At 41.7% G+C, this 17414-nt stretch overlaps 2 protein-coding genes across 2 annotated transcripts in view; both read left to right on the top strand.

Annotated features, from left to right (window-relative positions):
• Window positions 1-17414, top strand: part of LOC115765565 (protein bunched, class 2/F/G isoform) — a 154812-nt gene that overhangs the window by 71309 nt on the left and 66089 nt on the right. The window lies entirely within an intron of this gene.
• Window positions 9517-10410, top strand: LOC115765564 (membrane steroid-binding protein 2). The gene has a single exon (XM_030709207.1). It carries the CDS (start codon window positions 9618-9620, stop codon window positions 10329-10331), a length of 714 nt encoding a protein of 237 aa, XP_030565067.1. The 5' UTR covers window positions 9517-9617; the 3' UTR covers window positions 10332-10410.

Genomic DNA, 17414 nt, shown 5'->3' with positions numbered 1-17414 from the left:
TCTGTGAATTGAACCTGTTGTAACTCGGCTTAGATTCATCTGCCAGATGCAGGCCGTATGCATGTCAAAGTCGGACAGATCGTCTCACTATATCATAGAGCTATCATTTATATATCCTATTTTTTCTTCAAAATATCTCTAATGCGTTTTCTCATTCCCGCGTACAGGGTTTTTCTTAGTCGTGCACTTTGCCTTAACTCATTTCTGTTCGCTTGAATGCAATTTTATTGTTGTGGTCGGTCGCTTTGCCTGTTTTGGCATTTTGGAAAATGAATTTGAGATTTTGCTACGCTGATAATTTTGGCATTTATTATAGACATTTTGCAGTTGTTGTTGTTGTTGCGGAGCTACCCACTTTGATGATAGACTGCGGCCGGCCACGTCGCTCGAGGTGGATCCGACATCTGCCACAAGATTGCCCCACACGTTCATTTAAGTAATGGCCCAGCGGCCCATTAAGAAGACACGACTTTTATAATATATACACATAGGCTTGACGTCAGTCAGGGGGGTTTTTTATATGAAATTAAGCGATTCAAAGCGGTTTCTTTGGGCGGATTAAGCGATGAAAATGGACGCAGATAGAGGGAGAGAAAGGGAGCGGGCGAGAGAAAGACATCAATTGATATTTATTGAGTCAAGATCTTATCGATTAGCAGTCGATAAAGATTTCCAGGAATTGGCAAGCAACTTAAGAGAATACATTGTGCAATTTAGCAATGATTCTGGGAAAAATATGCTTTAATACTCTGTTAACAACGTGCATTACATTTTATTAGTTCTTCGACTCTAGACTCTCTAAACGATTTTTGGCATTTACAGCTATAAAACTTGAAAATTTCAGCTGGATTTGAAACAGCAACTTCTCATTTGCTGGTTCAACTTAAAAACACTTTGGCCTAGGCTTGCCAGCTCTTGCTGCGCTGATTGCCCGACAGTGCGTCAGTTATGTTAATAAACTAGATGCCTTCTTCTTGCTGGCTCAACGCTTAGCAACCTTGTCATAGGTTTTCCAGCAGTTGCTGCGTTGATCATCAGGCAGTCCATCAGTCATGTAGATAAACTAGATGCCTTCTTTTTGATTTGAACCGGTAACCTCTTATTTGCTGGTTCAACGCTCAGACACCATGGATCATCAGGCAGTCCATCTATCATGTAGATAAACTAGATGCCTTCTTTTTGATTTGAACCGGTAACCTCTTATTTACAGGTTCAACGCTCAGACACCTTGGCATAGGTTTCCCAGCTGTTGCTGCGCTAGTCATCAGACATGTAGATAAATTAGAAGCTTTCTTTTGGATTTGAACCGGTTACCTCTTATTTGCTGGTTCAACGCTCAGGCACCATGGCCTAGGCCGTTCCAGCTTTTGCTGATCATCAGGCAGTCCATCAGTCATGTAGATAAACTAGAAGCCTTCTTTTCAATTTGAACCAGCAACTTCTCACTTCAACGTTCAACGTCCAGATAAACTAGATGAATTCTTCTTTTCCTCTATGCTCTATTACAATTCTCTCGCACAACCTGCCACATCATTTTCGAATTGGGCAGACCTCAAGTTTTATGTCTTTCGGATCTATAAACTAATTTGGCAAATTTGCGTTTTCCCGCATGTTTGCGAAGGCAATATTTCGCGTTGACCTTTTGCATTTTGGGGCATGTTGTGCGTCATAAAAATGTGTTCTTTACACAGTTATTTATTGCACATACGCAACGTGCAACGTGCCACATGTTAGGGAACTTTACATAAGTTCTAAAGTTATTTAGTTAAGTTTAGTTGAAGCGTGACGAAAAGTGAAATTTGATATAGCCAAAGAGCGTGCCACATTTTGTGGCAATATTATGTGCCATAAACTTAATGTACGTGATGCGCAGCAGCCCATCGAATATGCCACAGCAAATGCATCTGTAGCAATAAAAATAACCGAGTGTGCGTGGCACATGCAACTGTAACTGTAGATGCTGCTGCCACAGCTGCTGCCCCTGCCTCAGCTGCCTCGGCTGCTGCTGCTGTTGCAACAAAGAACTTAACTCAAATAACAACATGCTCGCCGCTTGGTTGTCTCGCATTTCCTTTGTGCCCCCAATTCGCATCTGTGTGCGCGGCGCAGCCCCACGGCCGCCCACTCTGCCACTCTGCCACTCTGCCACATGCCGCATGCCACATGCAACGTTTTCAGGTCAAGGTTGCGCCTGCTGACGCTCCTTCCAATTTTCCTCCACGCTTTCCTTGATGATATTCTTGCTTTTCTTTTGTTGCAGTTGTTGTGGCAGCAATGCGCTTTTAGAAAGTTGACGAGTCCTTTGGCGTCCTTGCTGCGTTTTTATGGCGCGGCGCAATGACGCGTACTCCACACACACACTCGCACGCACACACTCGCACACACTCGCACACACACACTCGCACGCACACACTCGCACACCCTGCGAATAGTTTGCATAATTTCGTTATTCACAATTTGATTCGCATTCAATGTGAATGGAGCCGAACGCCTCCTTTTCTACCATTCTTTGGCTCCTTGACGATGTGCATAAATTTCACGCTTCAATGTGTTTATTTGCCGCATCTACATATACATGTATATATAATATATATATTAGATATGCTCTTTGATATGCTTTGTCGTCGTAACAGTTTCTCTTTGACATTTTCTCCTGTTTTTGGCTTTATGCGAAAATTATGCCAAGCCAGAGAATAGGGTAAAACTCGAAACTACTTTTCTTCTTTTCAATAAATAACTGGCAGTTGAGAGATAAAAGGAAGCTGTCTTTGCCCAAGCACAAAGCATTTCCATAACTCAGTACTTAAACACTATTATGAGGAGCTAGTAAATACGGAGCTTCCAGTTTTTAAAGCTTTCCTAAAGGGTTTTGATTAATTGGGGACTAAAGATAGTTCTTAGCATTTCAGCAATGAAGCACTTAAACTCTATGAGAATTATAAGCGTGAGCAGCATCTGAATTATGTGCTTTTCGATTTTAAAGCTTTCAATAAAGAGCTTTCACTATTTTGGGCAGCTAAAATAGCTCCTAGCAGACCTTAACAGTTATCTTATCTAACAGTACTTAAACTCTGTGGGAATTATAAGCGTAAACAGCAAGTAAATAATAAGCTTTTACAGTTTTAAGCTTTCAATAAAGAGCTTTCACTTTTTTGGGCAATTAAGCCACATCTTGCCAAAGCTCAAAGCATATTAATAGCCCAGCACTTAAATTGAATGGGAAGTAAGGAAACTTATTAATGCAAAGATGTCCACCCTGTCAGATTCGAAGAATTCTTCCAAGCTTTGATATTATTTTGTTTATATACGATTTTTTTCCATCAGATAGTCTACAAATCAAATATGCCTAAGAAATCTTCCAAGCATAAGATTTTAAAAGCTTCTAAAGCTCCGCTGATTCATATTTAAAAGCTGCATTTTATCCATGAACTAACTTAAATACCTGCAGCTATCAGCTTTAAATAGACAGCTTCGCTTAAATTCAAGCGGACGCACTCGTAAACGAATCCCACTTTTTCCCCCCCAACTCTTGCTTTGCTGCATTTGCGCCATTGTTAAAAAGGATTACTTTCTGCAGCAAATCTGATATGTTAAGGACTCGCAGGAGCTCTTGAGCTAAATGCTCGCCCCTAATGTCCTTGTCAGAGCTGGCATGTTGTAGAAATTCTATGAAAAAAGCGTTGTCAAGGCGTGGGCAGCCTTGGCAACTGGCCTGGCATTTCATTTATATATATTTCGCTTCAATGGAGATGTACTTGTTATGAATACATTTCCTGGAAGGATCTTGGCACACGTTGGGCGCCACGTTTATTTGCACGCACTTGGCAACCCTATCTGCCTATCAAAAATACTCAAGTGCCGCACACACTCGTAACGTGTTTTGTGTTTTGTGGCCAAAAGTCAAAGTCAGGGTCGTCGTTCAACCCAGCTAAGGGCCTCAAAACTAAAAAATACTTGACAGCATATAATACGTATCCCACCTGCCTACACATCAAGTGGGCCAACTCTGGCCTTCAGTGCTCAAATTATGATTATTACCCATTAAAAAACGGGTCGGAAGAGGGTATGATGATTTTATGCAAATGTGCATTACGTGCAGAACTAAGGCATAAGTTTATAGAGTGTAGATATGCTTGAAGAGGCCAAGTATTTCTTCGGCAACTACAGAAGCTAGAGAATTCCTTTTCCAGCAGCAGCTTATCTCAGTTTTATGCCCCTTTTAATAGATTGTTTTAAGGCAAAACTCGAAGATACAACAGACTTAATATGTAGGCTCTCGAGTGTTCAAACATATTAAAGAGATTCTCCCCCTATGCCCGTCCATATTCTTTAAAGAAGGCTCATCGTAATGGTAGAACCTTGCGGTTTGGTATCTGCAGATCGGACAACAGACACCGAAGTTAATCGAAAGCACATTTCCGTCGCACACATGGCAAAGCGAAGAAGAAGCAAAGTTGTGTGTGTGTGTGTGTGTGTGTGTGAAAGGAAATTATAATTTTTGTAGTTGCAACTTTGGGGCTCAGAGTTAAGAGCATCTCCTGCTCGGGGGCACAGCCGACTTGTAAATTTAGTTTGGTTTCTCCTTCGCACATATTTAATTATGCATCAAAAGCACGTGTACTTCTGCTCGCTGTTGTTGTTTTAATTAAGTATGTTAATTAATTATGTTGTAAACATATTTTGTTGTATGTTTTATGCAGCTTGGCATTTTTTTTTGTATTTCTTGCTGTGTTGTTGTGCTCGCCTTATCTTTGGGCCAACATCTTTTTCATTTGGCTCGTGTTTGTTGCTTTTGTGTTTTACACTTGTAAAAGTCGCTCGTTGACAAACTACACATACCCACACACACACACACACGCCAATACACTCACTTGCAGAGGGGCAGAGTGTGTGTGGGCGTGGCACTGTAAAGCCTAGCTGTCATATAAGCAACAAAGCTGTCAACGGGCGACATTCGTTGCCTGTCGTCGACCAACTGACTCACTGACTAACGACTCGGGTTTTAAGAAATAATTTACATAGTATGCTGTATGTGTGTGCGTGTGTGTGTGTGTTGTCTCTGCTAGAGTAGGGTGTCTCAGGAGAAAGTTCTTGCTCTTTTTTTGATCAGAAATAGTTCAATATTGTATGTCTCAGAAATGCACACAGCAAGAGGACTATCGCCTTCCTCTTTTCGTTAACACTTGCAATTCCCAACAAGTTAAAGCTTGAAAAGATGAATACGGCATTTGCAAAGTCTGCTTCAGATGCAACTGGAAGGCTCTTGAAATAACCACAAAGATAAACTGTCCGGAAGGCTCTTGAATAGCCACACAGACAAACTGTACACTGTTCCCTTTTTTCCCGTATATATATACGTACATAAACCTTTGCCGCTTATTAAATGACAAGCCAATTTAAAATAATTGCCTGGGCTTCAAGCACTCGTCGAGAATTCTCTGGAATAGTCGGTTAATTAGTTCGCATTAACTTATTCCACGCGACGGCAGTTGCCTACAAGCGTGGCTTGTTGCATGTGTATTAGTGAGCTTTCGCTTGAAAAGCTCTCAGCAGAGTGCTTGACGCTGTCTATTCTTCAAAAGCTCAACAAGCAATCGCATGCGTGTGTTGTATGCGTGTGCGACTGCTTGGGACGCGAGTGTATTACAGTGACGTCCCCACGTCCTCCCTCTTTCTTTCTGTCTTGTGGCTTGTAATTTATGATTGCCTGCGGCAGGTAAACGGAATGTTCATTAAATGCTTGGCTCATATGAATAAATGTCTCTGATTATGAAGCATGCAATGCACACACACACACACACACACACACATCTACACACACACACACACATGCTCACACTCGCAGCACTCGTAATGAAATTGGCAAATTTTTGTGTGCAATTTTCCATTGATTGAAAATTTGGCAATTGCTTTGTAAATGTAATTTTTTTTCGTTGTTATTTTCCTTTTGAAAAAAAAAAAACAGCAAAACAAAAGCAATTTCTCTTTCGGCCAACAGTTGCAAAAACTAATAAAAAGCACGGCTAACAGAACAACAATTAAAACGACAACAAATTTAACGCTAACAGCAACTGCTAACTGCATGTTAAATTTAAACGCCAGCATGGCGGCAAAATGGCTGCGCTAGCCAATAAAATGGCTGCCAACATGGCGACTAGCAGCAGCAGCAGCAGCGCGGCGACGCTGCAACAACAACTACAACAACAACAACAACAACAACAACAACAGCAACAACAACATCAACAGGGTATTGGCCTTATGGCTTCCGTCATAGAGCCCGACTATTTACTGAATAATGATCGCGGTTTATTTAAGGTTTATTGTTTTATCAAAGATTTCATTGGGTAAGTAAATTCCGTGTAGGTTAACGGCAATATTTACAATTTACACTGGGAAATAAACAATAATATTACAGTCTTTAATAAATATTATGTGTGTATCAATAGAGTTCACTCGAGCGAAAGTTCAAGGTAATACAAATTTAAATAATAAAATCAACTAGATCTCTTGGGAAAATCATAGGAAAGTGCAAAGAATTAGATTCTCAGCATAGAATATATAATATATTAAAATATTAACTATTAAACTCAAGCAAAAATAGCTCGTGGATTTATTTCTGATAAGCTTCATAATGCAATTTGTGAATCTTGATTATAATTTCATATCATTTGTATACCCTTCTATTCTTACTCGTGCTTCTACTTCTATGGCTGAGTTTGAGAATTCACATACAGCCAAAGCGAGTTTCAGACAATTTAACAATGACAGCTATACGATCTAGTTATAGACAGATATGGGCTTGACATAGACGACTTCGATCTACGGCAAAAAGTCGAAGCCTTGCCTAGTATAAAACGCAATATAAGTGAACAGACATGGCTTTATATGCAGCTCATTGATCTTGAACAGAATCTTTAGATAGATTTCTGCAGTTACGTCAAATATGCATTTTAGGGAGGGGTTCTTCTTTCTTCTTAATAGATATAGGAAGTAAACATGTACAAAATATTTACAAACTAAATTTAAACAATGTTGATTTCGGGGATCTTTCCAATTTTTAAAATATTTGATTAGCTGGCTCGAGCGTGCAATTTATTTAAATATCATTTTGATCCCTGCATCTTAAGCCAGCTAAGCAAATATTAAATATATTCGAAATCGCCAAAAACAACATTTTTATACCCTGAACCCATTCAAAATGGGTATAAGGGTATATTGTATTTGTGCAAAATGCAAATGTATGTAACAGGCAGAAGGAAGCATCTCCGAACCCATAAAGTATATATATTCTTGATCAGCATCAATAGCCGAGTCGATCTAGCCATGTCCGTCTGTCTGTCTGTCCGTCCGTATGTTTCATACATATGGACAGACGGACGGACGGTGCAAGAATCCAGAAACTATAAGAGCTAGAGACTTGAAAGATGTAAGTGCTCCTAGTGCCTGCGCAGATCGAGTTTGTTTCCGATAGTCGATAACTTACTCCGCTTCCAAGCAATCGATAAAAATCGATATCGATATCCTGTTTTTTGGGCAATTTTGGTAAATAATAAGAGCTAGAGTCACCAAACTTGACATATAGCTTCTAAAATAGAATATATATATGCATTTGATGGTAGAAGAAGAAGAGGGTTCAGGGTATACCCTATTCGGGCGCTTCCGTCTAGAACCTCTTACTTGTTATTTATTTAATTAACTGTAAACATTTAATGGGAATTTAAAAATTTAAAGCATAATTGTTAAAAATGAATAAAATGCATATAGATATGACAAATATGGCAGATAGAAATTGTGAGAATATTTCTAAATAAAATTTAAATAATTTTTTTTTTTCGAAATCTTTATGCCAACTAACTCTATAAGGTATATTTAGCTAAGCACGCCTATTTAAACTCATGTGCAAATATGTGCTTATTTGTACAGGTATGCATTTATTTGGTTCCACTTTCCACCTGCCCCCACCTGCCCCCTTCGCCCACTTAGACTTGCCTCATCGCAATGCAACACCCTGTATATGAAATTTTTTTATATTATTAACTGGCGCTTATCATTTTACACTCTGAATGTGTTTGTCTCTCTGTGTGTGTGTGTGTGTGTTTGTTTGTTTGTGTGTGTGTGTGTAATTCATATTTAATCAACTGATAACTGCATGTGTGTGTGTGTGTGTGTACATTTTGTGTCAGCGTCTGTGAACATTGTCAAGCAGCTGCTGGCTGCTCCAATTGCTGAACTCCTGTTATTCCCACTGCCATTATCACCTGCTGTGACTGGGCCTGCGACAGCCAATTGATACCGGAGAGCATGAGAGAGACGCTCGCTGATATCACTTGATATGCCCGCCGAAAGGGGCAGGCGGCCGAGCTCTGTTATCAACGCAAACATTTGCAGCTGTCAACGGGCGAGCCCCGAAAAGAAAAGCAAGAAGCAAAGCAAAGAATTTAAATTGAGCAATTAGCACATGTGCTTTTTTTTATGACATTCCTTTGATAGTCTTTCAAATTATCAACAAGAGTAGCTATTAATAGGCGCCATGAGAATTCAATTCGCACTCAAATAATCGATTTTTAAGCGATTGTTTCTGTGGCAAATGTTGTTTACTCCGAAAGTACTTAAAAGAGTTGGCAAACTTCAAGCAAGCTGCAAATATCTAACACTAGGACCCCTTGAAAGATCCTCAAGAATCTAAACTTCATTGCAACAGCAGTTGACATTTATTATTAATTATCGAATTATCGATTTTTGGGCAATTACAAAATAAGTGTTGTATAGGAACAAGAATTATTTAGTTCGTAAAATTCAGTTCAGCTGCAAATATCTTACATCAGGAACCAACAAAAAAGGCTAAACGCGTCGATCTCAGCGACTCTTAGCTCGAGACTCTGGATATTTTGTGACTAGTTTCTGCATTTGCCCGCGCTGTTTAAGTCTATTTCAAATAATCAATAGCTCGATATCGAAATAAACCGATAGCAAAATCTTATCGTTTTATCTGTTAAGCCTATATCGCAGCTTATAAGAAATATTAACCTTTTCTCTTAAGCGTATCTCGTTTCCTATAAGAATTGGGCTTACCAGATGTTATATGTAGACTCTTGTAGAGCACGCACATCCGAAATATTTGACTTTTTGAACGCCTTAGCCTAAAAATTACATGACGATCGGACTATAAGCACCGAAGTTCTTATAATGAGGGTCTAGAGAAAGAGCTTAGGCAAAGACAATGCAGTAAGGCGGTGTGTGTGTGTGTGTGTGTGTTTGGGTATGTATGTGTGAGTATGTATGCACAGAAGAAAGCTAGACTCTTTATAAAGCCAGCTCGATATAAAGTCTGGTACTCTATATAAGAGTAGAGTTTGACTCTGAAATTTACCATGTCCTAATTCTTCAATACCCTCTAGAAAATTCTGTTACTAACAAATATGCGACTAAATATAATATAACAACGTCTCGAAGTCGGCCTTGAAAAGCGCTTTACCCATTGTCAAGTTTGTACTACTTCAAATCGAGTCAAACCCTGTGAAATCATTTCGAGAGTAACATATCAGCTCTGTGGAATAAAAGTTTTTTCCATAATTTTTTCGAAAACCCAAAAAGTTGAAGCCGAAAATTGACTAGCTATGGCCGAGGAGAATGGGCTATTTGGTGCCGTCTTGATATTCGGTCTGATTGTTGTGGGATATATATTTTGTCATTGTTATCAGAAGCTGAAGAATCGCGTGTGCGGCGACAAGAATGCGCGCAAGGATCAGAAGGCGGCGCCAGAGTTGCCGCCCTTTCCGTTCACCAAAATGACGGAAAAACAGCTGCTCGACTACGATGGCAGTCGCAGCGACGGACGCATTCTGATCGCCTTCAAGGGCAAGATCTATGATGTGTCCACCGGCCTTGAGGACTTCAGTCCCCAGGGCGTACTGGGCTGCGTGGCGGGACGAAACTTTTCCGAGTATCTGGAGCGCACGCTGCAGCCGCGCGAAACCAAGATCGATTATATGGCACGCTGGGACAAGCTGCTCGATAAGAACTATCCCATGGTGGGCGTGCTCACCGACGAGGAGGAGCAGGATAATAAAGGAACCGAGAGCATGGAGGAGAACGAGGTCAATGAAAAGACGGAGCAGGAGGGGCAGCTGCAGGAGGAGAAGCAAGAGGAGGAGGAGAACTTGGTGGGCATCATGGATGAGCCCAACGATAGCACCGATGTCCAACTGGGCGACTGTCCGTTCGATGATGAAGCGGAAATGTCGGTAATAAAATTGACTGAAACCAACGAAATCTTGGAGGATGAGCTGCCTCCGATACTTGCCGCGGGTCTGGCTGAGAAATCCTTGTAAATTTTGTTCTCTTCCGTATGTTTTGAAATTGTTATTCGTTCTTGTTCAAATAATACACGAGTTGCTAAGTGTTTCGAAATAAGCTTCGTGTGAAGCGAGTGGGAGAGGAAAAGAATCGAAACATGGGTCAAAATTTCCCATCCCCATAACTCAGTCAAAACTCATCCTATTTTTATACTGTTTGGCTTTTTATTCATGGTTTTCCCTCTAAAATAATCTGGCATTAAAACCTGAACACCCATTTTTTGGTCGAAATTCATGTCCAAATCTTACCCCAAGATTCGATTATGGGCATGGGTCAAAATTTCCCATCCCCATAACTCGGTCAAAACTCACCCGATTTCCATGAGGTTTGGCTTTTTATTCATGGTTTTCCCTCTAAAATAATCTGGCATTAAAACCTGAACACCCATTTTTTGGTCGAAATTCATGTCCAAATCTTACCCCAAGATTCGTATATGGGCATGGGTCAAAATTTCCCATCCCCATAACTCGGTCAAAACTCATCCGATTTCCATGAGGTTTGGCTTTTTATTCATGGTTTTCCCTCTAAAATAATCTGGCATTAAAACCTGAACACCCGTTTTTTGGTCGAAATTCATGTCCAAATCTTACCCCAAGATTCGTATATGGGCATGGGTCAAAATTTCCCATCCCCATAACTCGGTCAAAACTCATCCGATTTCCATGAGGTTTGGCTTTTTATTCATGGTTTTCCCTCTAAAATAATCTGGCATTAAAACCTGAACACCCGTTTTTTGGTCGAAATTCATGTCCAAATCTTACCCCAGCATTCGTATATAGACATGGGTCAAACTTTCCCATCCCCATAAATCGGTCAAAACTCATCCGATTTCCATGAGGTTTGCCTTTTTATTCATGGTTTTCCCTCTAGATTAATCTGGCATTAAAACCTGAACACCTATTTTTTGGTCGAAATTCATGTCCAAATCTTACCCCAAGATTCGTATATGGGCATGGGTCAAAATTTCCCATCCCCATAACTCGGTCAAAACTCATCCGATTTCCATGAGGTTTGGCTTTTTATTCATGGTTTTCCCTCTAAAATAATCTGGCATTAAAACCTGAACACCCGTTTTTTGGTCGAAATTCATGTCCAAATCTTACCCCAGCATTCGTATATAGACATGGGTCAAACTTTCCCATCCCCATAAATCGGTCAAAACTCATCCGATTTCCATGAGGTTTGCCTTTTTATTCATGGTTTTCCCTCTAGATTAATCTGGCATTAAAACCTGAACACCTATTTTTTGGTCGAAATTCATGTCCAAATCTTACCCCAAGATTCGTATATGGGCATGGGTCAAAATTTCCCATCCCCATAACTCGGTCAAAACTCATCCGATTTCCATGAGGTTTGGCTTTTTATTCATGGTTTTCCCTCTAAAATAATCTGGCATTAAAACCTGAACACCCATTTTTTGGTCGAAATTCATGTCCAAATCTTACCCCAAGATTCGATTATGGGCATGGGTCAAAATTTCCCATCTCCATAACTCGGTCACAACTCACCCGATTTCCATAAGGTTTGGCTTTTTATTCATGGTTTTCCCTCTAAAATAATCTGGCATTAAAACCTGAACACCTTTTTTTGGTCGAAATTCATGTCCAAATCTTACCCCAAGATTCGATTATGGGCATGGGTCAAAATTTCCCATCCCCATAACTCGGTCAAAACTCACCCGATTTCCATGAGGTTTGGCTTTTTATTAATGGTTTTCCCTCTAAAATAATCTGGCATTAAAACCTGAACACCCATTTTTTGGACGAAATTCATGTCCAAATCTTACCCCAAGATTCGATTATGGGTATGGGTCAAAATTTCCCATCCCCATAACTCGGTCAAAACTCACCCGATTTCCATGAGGTTTGGCTTTTTATTCATGGTTTTCCCTCTAAAATAATCTGGCATTAAAACCTGAACACCCATTTTTTGGTCGAAATTCATGTCCAAATCTTACCCCAAGATTCGATTATGGGCATGGGTCAAAATTTCCCATGCCCATAACTCGGTCAAATCTCATCCGATTCTTATGATATGTGTCTTATTCTTAATGGTTTTCCCTCTAGATTAATCTGACATTCAAATTTGAACACCGATTTTTTAGTCGAAATTCATGTCCAAATCTTACCCCAAAATTCGTATCTAGACATGGGTCAAAAACTACCACCCCCATAACTCGGTCAAATCTCATCCGAATTCTACGAAGTTTGGCTTTTTCTTCATGGTTTTCCCTCTAGATTAATCTGGCATTCCAATCTGAACACCGATTTTTTAGTCGAAATTCATGTCCAAATCTTACCACAAGATTCGTATATAGACATTGGGCAAAATTTACCACTCCCATAACTCGGTCAAATCTCATCCGATTTCCACGAAGTTTGGCTTTTTCTTCATGGTTTTCCCTCTAGATTAATCTGGCATTCAAATCTGAACACCGATTTTTTAGTCGAAATTCATGTCCAAATCTTACCCCAAGATTCGATTATGGGCATGGGTCAAAGTTTCCCATCCCCATAACTCGGTCAAAACTCATCCGATTTCCATGAGGTTTGGCTTTTTATTCATGGTTTTCCCTCTAAAATAATCTGGCATTAAAACCTGAACACCCATATTTTGGTCGAAATTCATGTCCAAATCTTACCCCAAGATTCGAGTATGGGCATGGGTCAAAGTTTCCCATCCCCATAACTCGGTCAAAACTCATCCGATTTCCATGAGGTTTGGCTTTTTATTCATGGTTTTCCCTCTAAAATAATCTGGCATTAAAACCTGAACGCCTATTTTTTGGTCGAAATTCATGTCCAAATCTTACCCCAAGATTCGATTATGGGCATGGGTCAAAAATTCCCATCCCCATAACTCGGTCAAAACTCATCCGATTTCCATGAGGTTTGGCTTTTTATTCATGGTTTTCCCTCTAAAATAATCTGGCATTAAAACCTGAACACCCATTTTTTGGTCGAAATTCATGTCCAAATCTTAGCCCAAGATTCGATTATGGGCATGGGTCAAAATTTCCCATCCCCATAACTCGGTCAAAACTCACCCGATTTCCATGAGGTTTGGCTTTTTATTCATGGTTTTCCCTCTAAAATAATCTGGCATTAAAACCTGAACACCCATTTTTTGGACGAAATTCATGTCCAAATCTTACCCCAAGATTCGATTATGGGCATGGGTCAAAATTTCCCATCCCCATAACTCGGTCAAAACTCACCCGATTTCCATGAGGTTTGGCTTTTTATTCATGGTTTTTCCTCTAAAATAATCTGGCATTAAAACCTGAACACCCATTTTTTGGTCGAAATTCATGTCCAAATCTTACCCCAAGATTCGATTATGGGCATGGGTCAAAATTTCCCATGCCCATAACTCGGTCAAAACTCATCCGATTTTCATGAGGTTTGCCTTTTTATTCATGGTTTTCCCTCTAGATTAATCTGGCATTAAAACCTGAACACCCATTTTTTGGTCGAAATTCATGTCCAAATCTTACCCCAAGATTCGATTATGGGCATGGGTCAAAATTTCCCATCCCCATAACTCGGTCAAAACTCATCCGATTTCCATGAGGTTTGCCTTTTTATTCATGGTTTTCCCTCTAAAATAATCTGGCATTAAAACCTGAACACCCATTTTTTGGTCGAAATTCATGTCCAAATCTTACCCCAAGATTCGATTATGGGCATGGGTCAAAATTTCCCATCCCCATAACTCGGTCAAAACTCATCCGATTTCCATGAGGTTTGGCTTTTTATTCATGGTTTTCCCTCTAAAATAATCTGGCATTAAAACCTGAACACCCGTTTTTTGGTCGAAATTCATGTCCAAATCTTACCCCAGCATTCGTATATAGACATGGGTCAAACTTTCCCATCCCCATAAATCGGTCAAAACTCATCCGATTTTCATGAGGTTTGGCTTTTTATTCATGGTTTTCCCTCTAGATTAATCTGGCATTAAAACCTGAACACCCATTTTTTGGTCGAAATTCATGTCCAAATCTTACCCCAAGATTCGATTATGGGCATGGGTCAAAATTTCCCATCCCCATAACTCGGTCAAAACTCATCCGATTTCCATGAGGTTTGGCTTTTTCTTCATGGGTTTCCCTCTAGATTAATCTGGCATTCAAATCTGAACACCGATTTTTTAGTCGAAATTCATGTCCAAATCTTACCCCAAGATTCGATTATGGGCATGGGTCAAAGTTTCCCATCCCCATAACTCGGTCAAAACTCATCCGATTTCCATGAGGTTTGGCTTTTTATTCATGGTTTTCCCTCTAAAATAATCTGGCTTTAAAACCTGAACACCCATATTTTGGTCGAAATTCATGTCCAAATCTTACCCCACTTACGTTTGTGTTTCTCTGGAGATCGGACGTGAAAATTGCAGTCTCGTGTGTGTGTGCGCGTTAGTGCACCGCTGGCAGCAGGCATAAACCAAGAAAGTGACAGTGACACTGTATAAAGCCCGCCCCAGGGCAATCCATACAAATCCCGCTTATAGTGGGTAAACTATACGCAACTGCTGCCTCTGGCAGCCGGAGTGTTATACAAATTAACAATATTTTAACAAAAAAAATTACCGCGTGCAGTGCGTGAGAACAAGTTCTTGCAAAACTTAAGCTGCGCTCAGCTGATCGCAACTCAAGTGCGTGTGTGTGTGCGCGAGTGCAGCAAAGCTTTCGCGAGAGAGCTTTCAGCTTGCAGCTGCACTGATAGTGCTGGCAAAACAGTCACTGCAGTGACAGTGCTGACACTAAAGTCACAATTTGTGATCAATCACTTGTTACAAAAATACGGGTTATTTTTGTAATTAAGTGTAAAAAACTTGTTTTGTTTTTATTTTTTATTCTTTTTTCTCCCTGTGGGGAAAAAATTATAACAAAGTAAAGAACAATGGCTACAAACAACCGACCCCAAAACAACGAAGAAATTCATTCGCCAATCTACCCGCTGCCGAACAGCTCAATAATATCCCCTACAAATATAGCCGCTAATGTCGATCGCCTCGACGGAAGCAGGCCACTGGAAGATTTTTACCAATATTACAACAACGTGCTCGCCAGTAGTGCAAACCGGAACGGCGCCTCCACCTCGCTGTCAGCCGGTACCCAGCAATGCTCGACTTGGCAACCGCAACAGCACGGCACTGTCAGCACAACGACAGCAACAACCACCACAACCACAGCGTCATCCAGCAGCGGCTGCAGGACATCTGCCTCAACAGGCACAAGCCGCGCCGCTTTAGAGCCCATCGGGACCCGCCCCAAAGCCGCCAATCCGACCTTGCAGTCCACCCCTTATGGCACCCAGGCAGCTGGTTCTTGTGTCACAAACCCCCCTCTGCCTCCCATAAAGAACGCAGGTGCTACGCCAGCCTTCGAAGAGCCACTGGTAGATTGGCAAACGGTTTCCGCAAAAAAACGGCGTGGGACTACATTATTATCCGAAGGCGTAAAAAAAGGGAAGCAACTAAATAACCGCAACACCAGCCGCGCTGGAGCTAAGCCCGCAACTCCCAGTACCGCTTCGGCAATTAGCAACAGATATGCCTCCCTTGAGCCTCAGGAAGACGCCTCTGTAATCGATGACGGCGAGATGGACACTGCCGACGAAGCGCCTCCAGTCACAGACCAACAACAATCAGCGAAAAAGATCTCCAAACCCAGGCCGATAACAGTCCCTGGAGTCAGCGATATTGTCGCAATGGAGCGAACCATAGATCAGGCAGTGGGCGCAGACGCCTATGAATTCAAGGTCTCTCCCTCTGGCTATCTAAGAATTTACGCCAAAGATGCCGACACCCACAGAGCAATTGTCCGCAAGCTCACTGAAGTGAGAGTGCAATTTACCCACTTCTGCCTAAAGGAAGACAGACCATACCGCGTTGTGGTTAAAAATCTGGCCGCTTCCACTCCCAGAAGCCAGATTGAAGCTGCCTTTACATCGCACGGCCATATTGTGACGAACCTTTACAACCCGGGCGCCAGACAGCCAACAAGTGATGCAGACTCCACCAACGACTTTCCAAGTCGCAACTTCTGGTTTGTCGATCTCAAGCAGTCTCTTAACAACAGGGAAGCGCTGCGGCTCAACAAGGTTGGCCGCCAACGGGTCACTATTGAGCTTCCGAGGAAGAACAATAGTATAAGGCAGTGTTTCCGCTGCTTCGAGTTCGACCACACCAAAAACTACTGTCTCAAACAGCCCAAGTGTGGTAGGTGCGGTCAGTCCCATTGGACAAACTCCGAGCAGTGCCAGGCCAAAACAGTGGCAGACCTGCGATGCTCCAACTGCGAGGGAAACCATGCTGCTTCCTATAAAGGATGCAAAAGCTATCAGGTGAGACTAAATGCCAGGCAGCCGGCCATCAATGTCTCCCCTCCTACACGATATAGCCATCCTCAAAATACACGAAGAACCACTCAGCAGTTCGTACCTTCCCGAATTGTGCAACAGGGCCTGTCGTATGCTGATGCGCTACGGCCAGGCCATCATGTACAAGTCCGCCAACCCCCAGCGCGCACTCTTCAGCCCACCGTCAATCCAATGCAGCTCCAACAACCACTGCAAGGGCCTCAGGAGCAAGACGCTTCCCTTGGAGGCATCCTTCAAAACCTCCAGCAGTCCATTGCAGCACTGAATGCCGCAGTTGCAACCATTCTGGTTAGCATTAAAGAGCTAAAGGATGCGCAAGGTTCCCCGCAGCTTAGATTCCCAAAAAGCCGCAAATAATGGCTACCCAGTTACGTCTCGGATCGTGGAACGCTCGTGGCATCCTCCAAAATGCTAACGAGCTCAAGCTTTTTCTGAAAAAGCATGATGTAGACATCATGCTCATCTCAGAAACACATCTGCACACAAACTTGTACCTAACAATGGAGGGGTACGTCTGCTACCGTGCGGATCACCCTACAGGACGAGCCAGAGGTGGTGCTGTAGTGCTGGCAAAGCAGGATTTAGCACACTACCATCTACACACAGTGACCTCCAGCGACACACAGCTGGCTGCTATCATGGTGGAGACTCCCTTGGGCGAAATCCTCGTTG

This window comes from Drosophila novamexicana, unplaced genomic scaffold (genome assembly GCF_003285875.2).
Source record: "Drosophila novamexicana strain 15010-1031.04,08,12 unplaced genomic scaffold, DnovRS2.1 tig00000974-arrow-arrow-pilon, whole genome shotgun sequence".
In the NCBI taxonomy this organism is placed as follows: Eukaryota; Metazoa; Arthropoda; class Insecta; order Diptera; family Drosophilidae; genus Drosophila; species Drosophila novamexicana.
The sequence above is the reverse complement of the archived record's forward strand: the minus strand, read 5'-3'. Positions and strand labels throughout refer to the sequence as shown.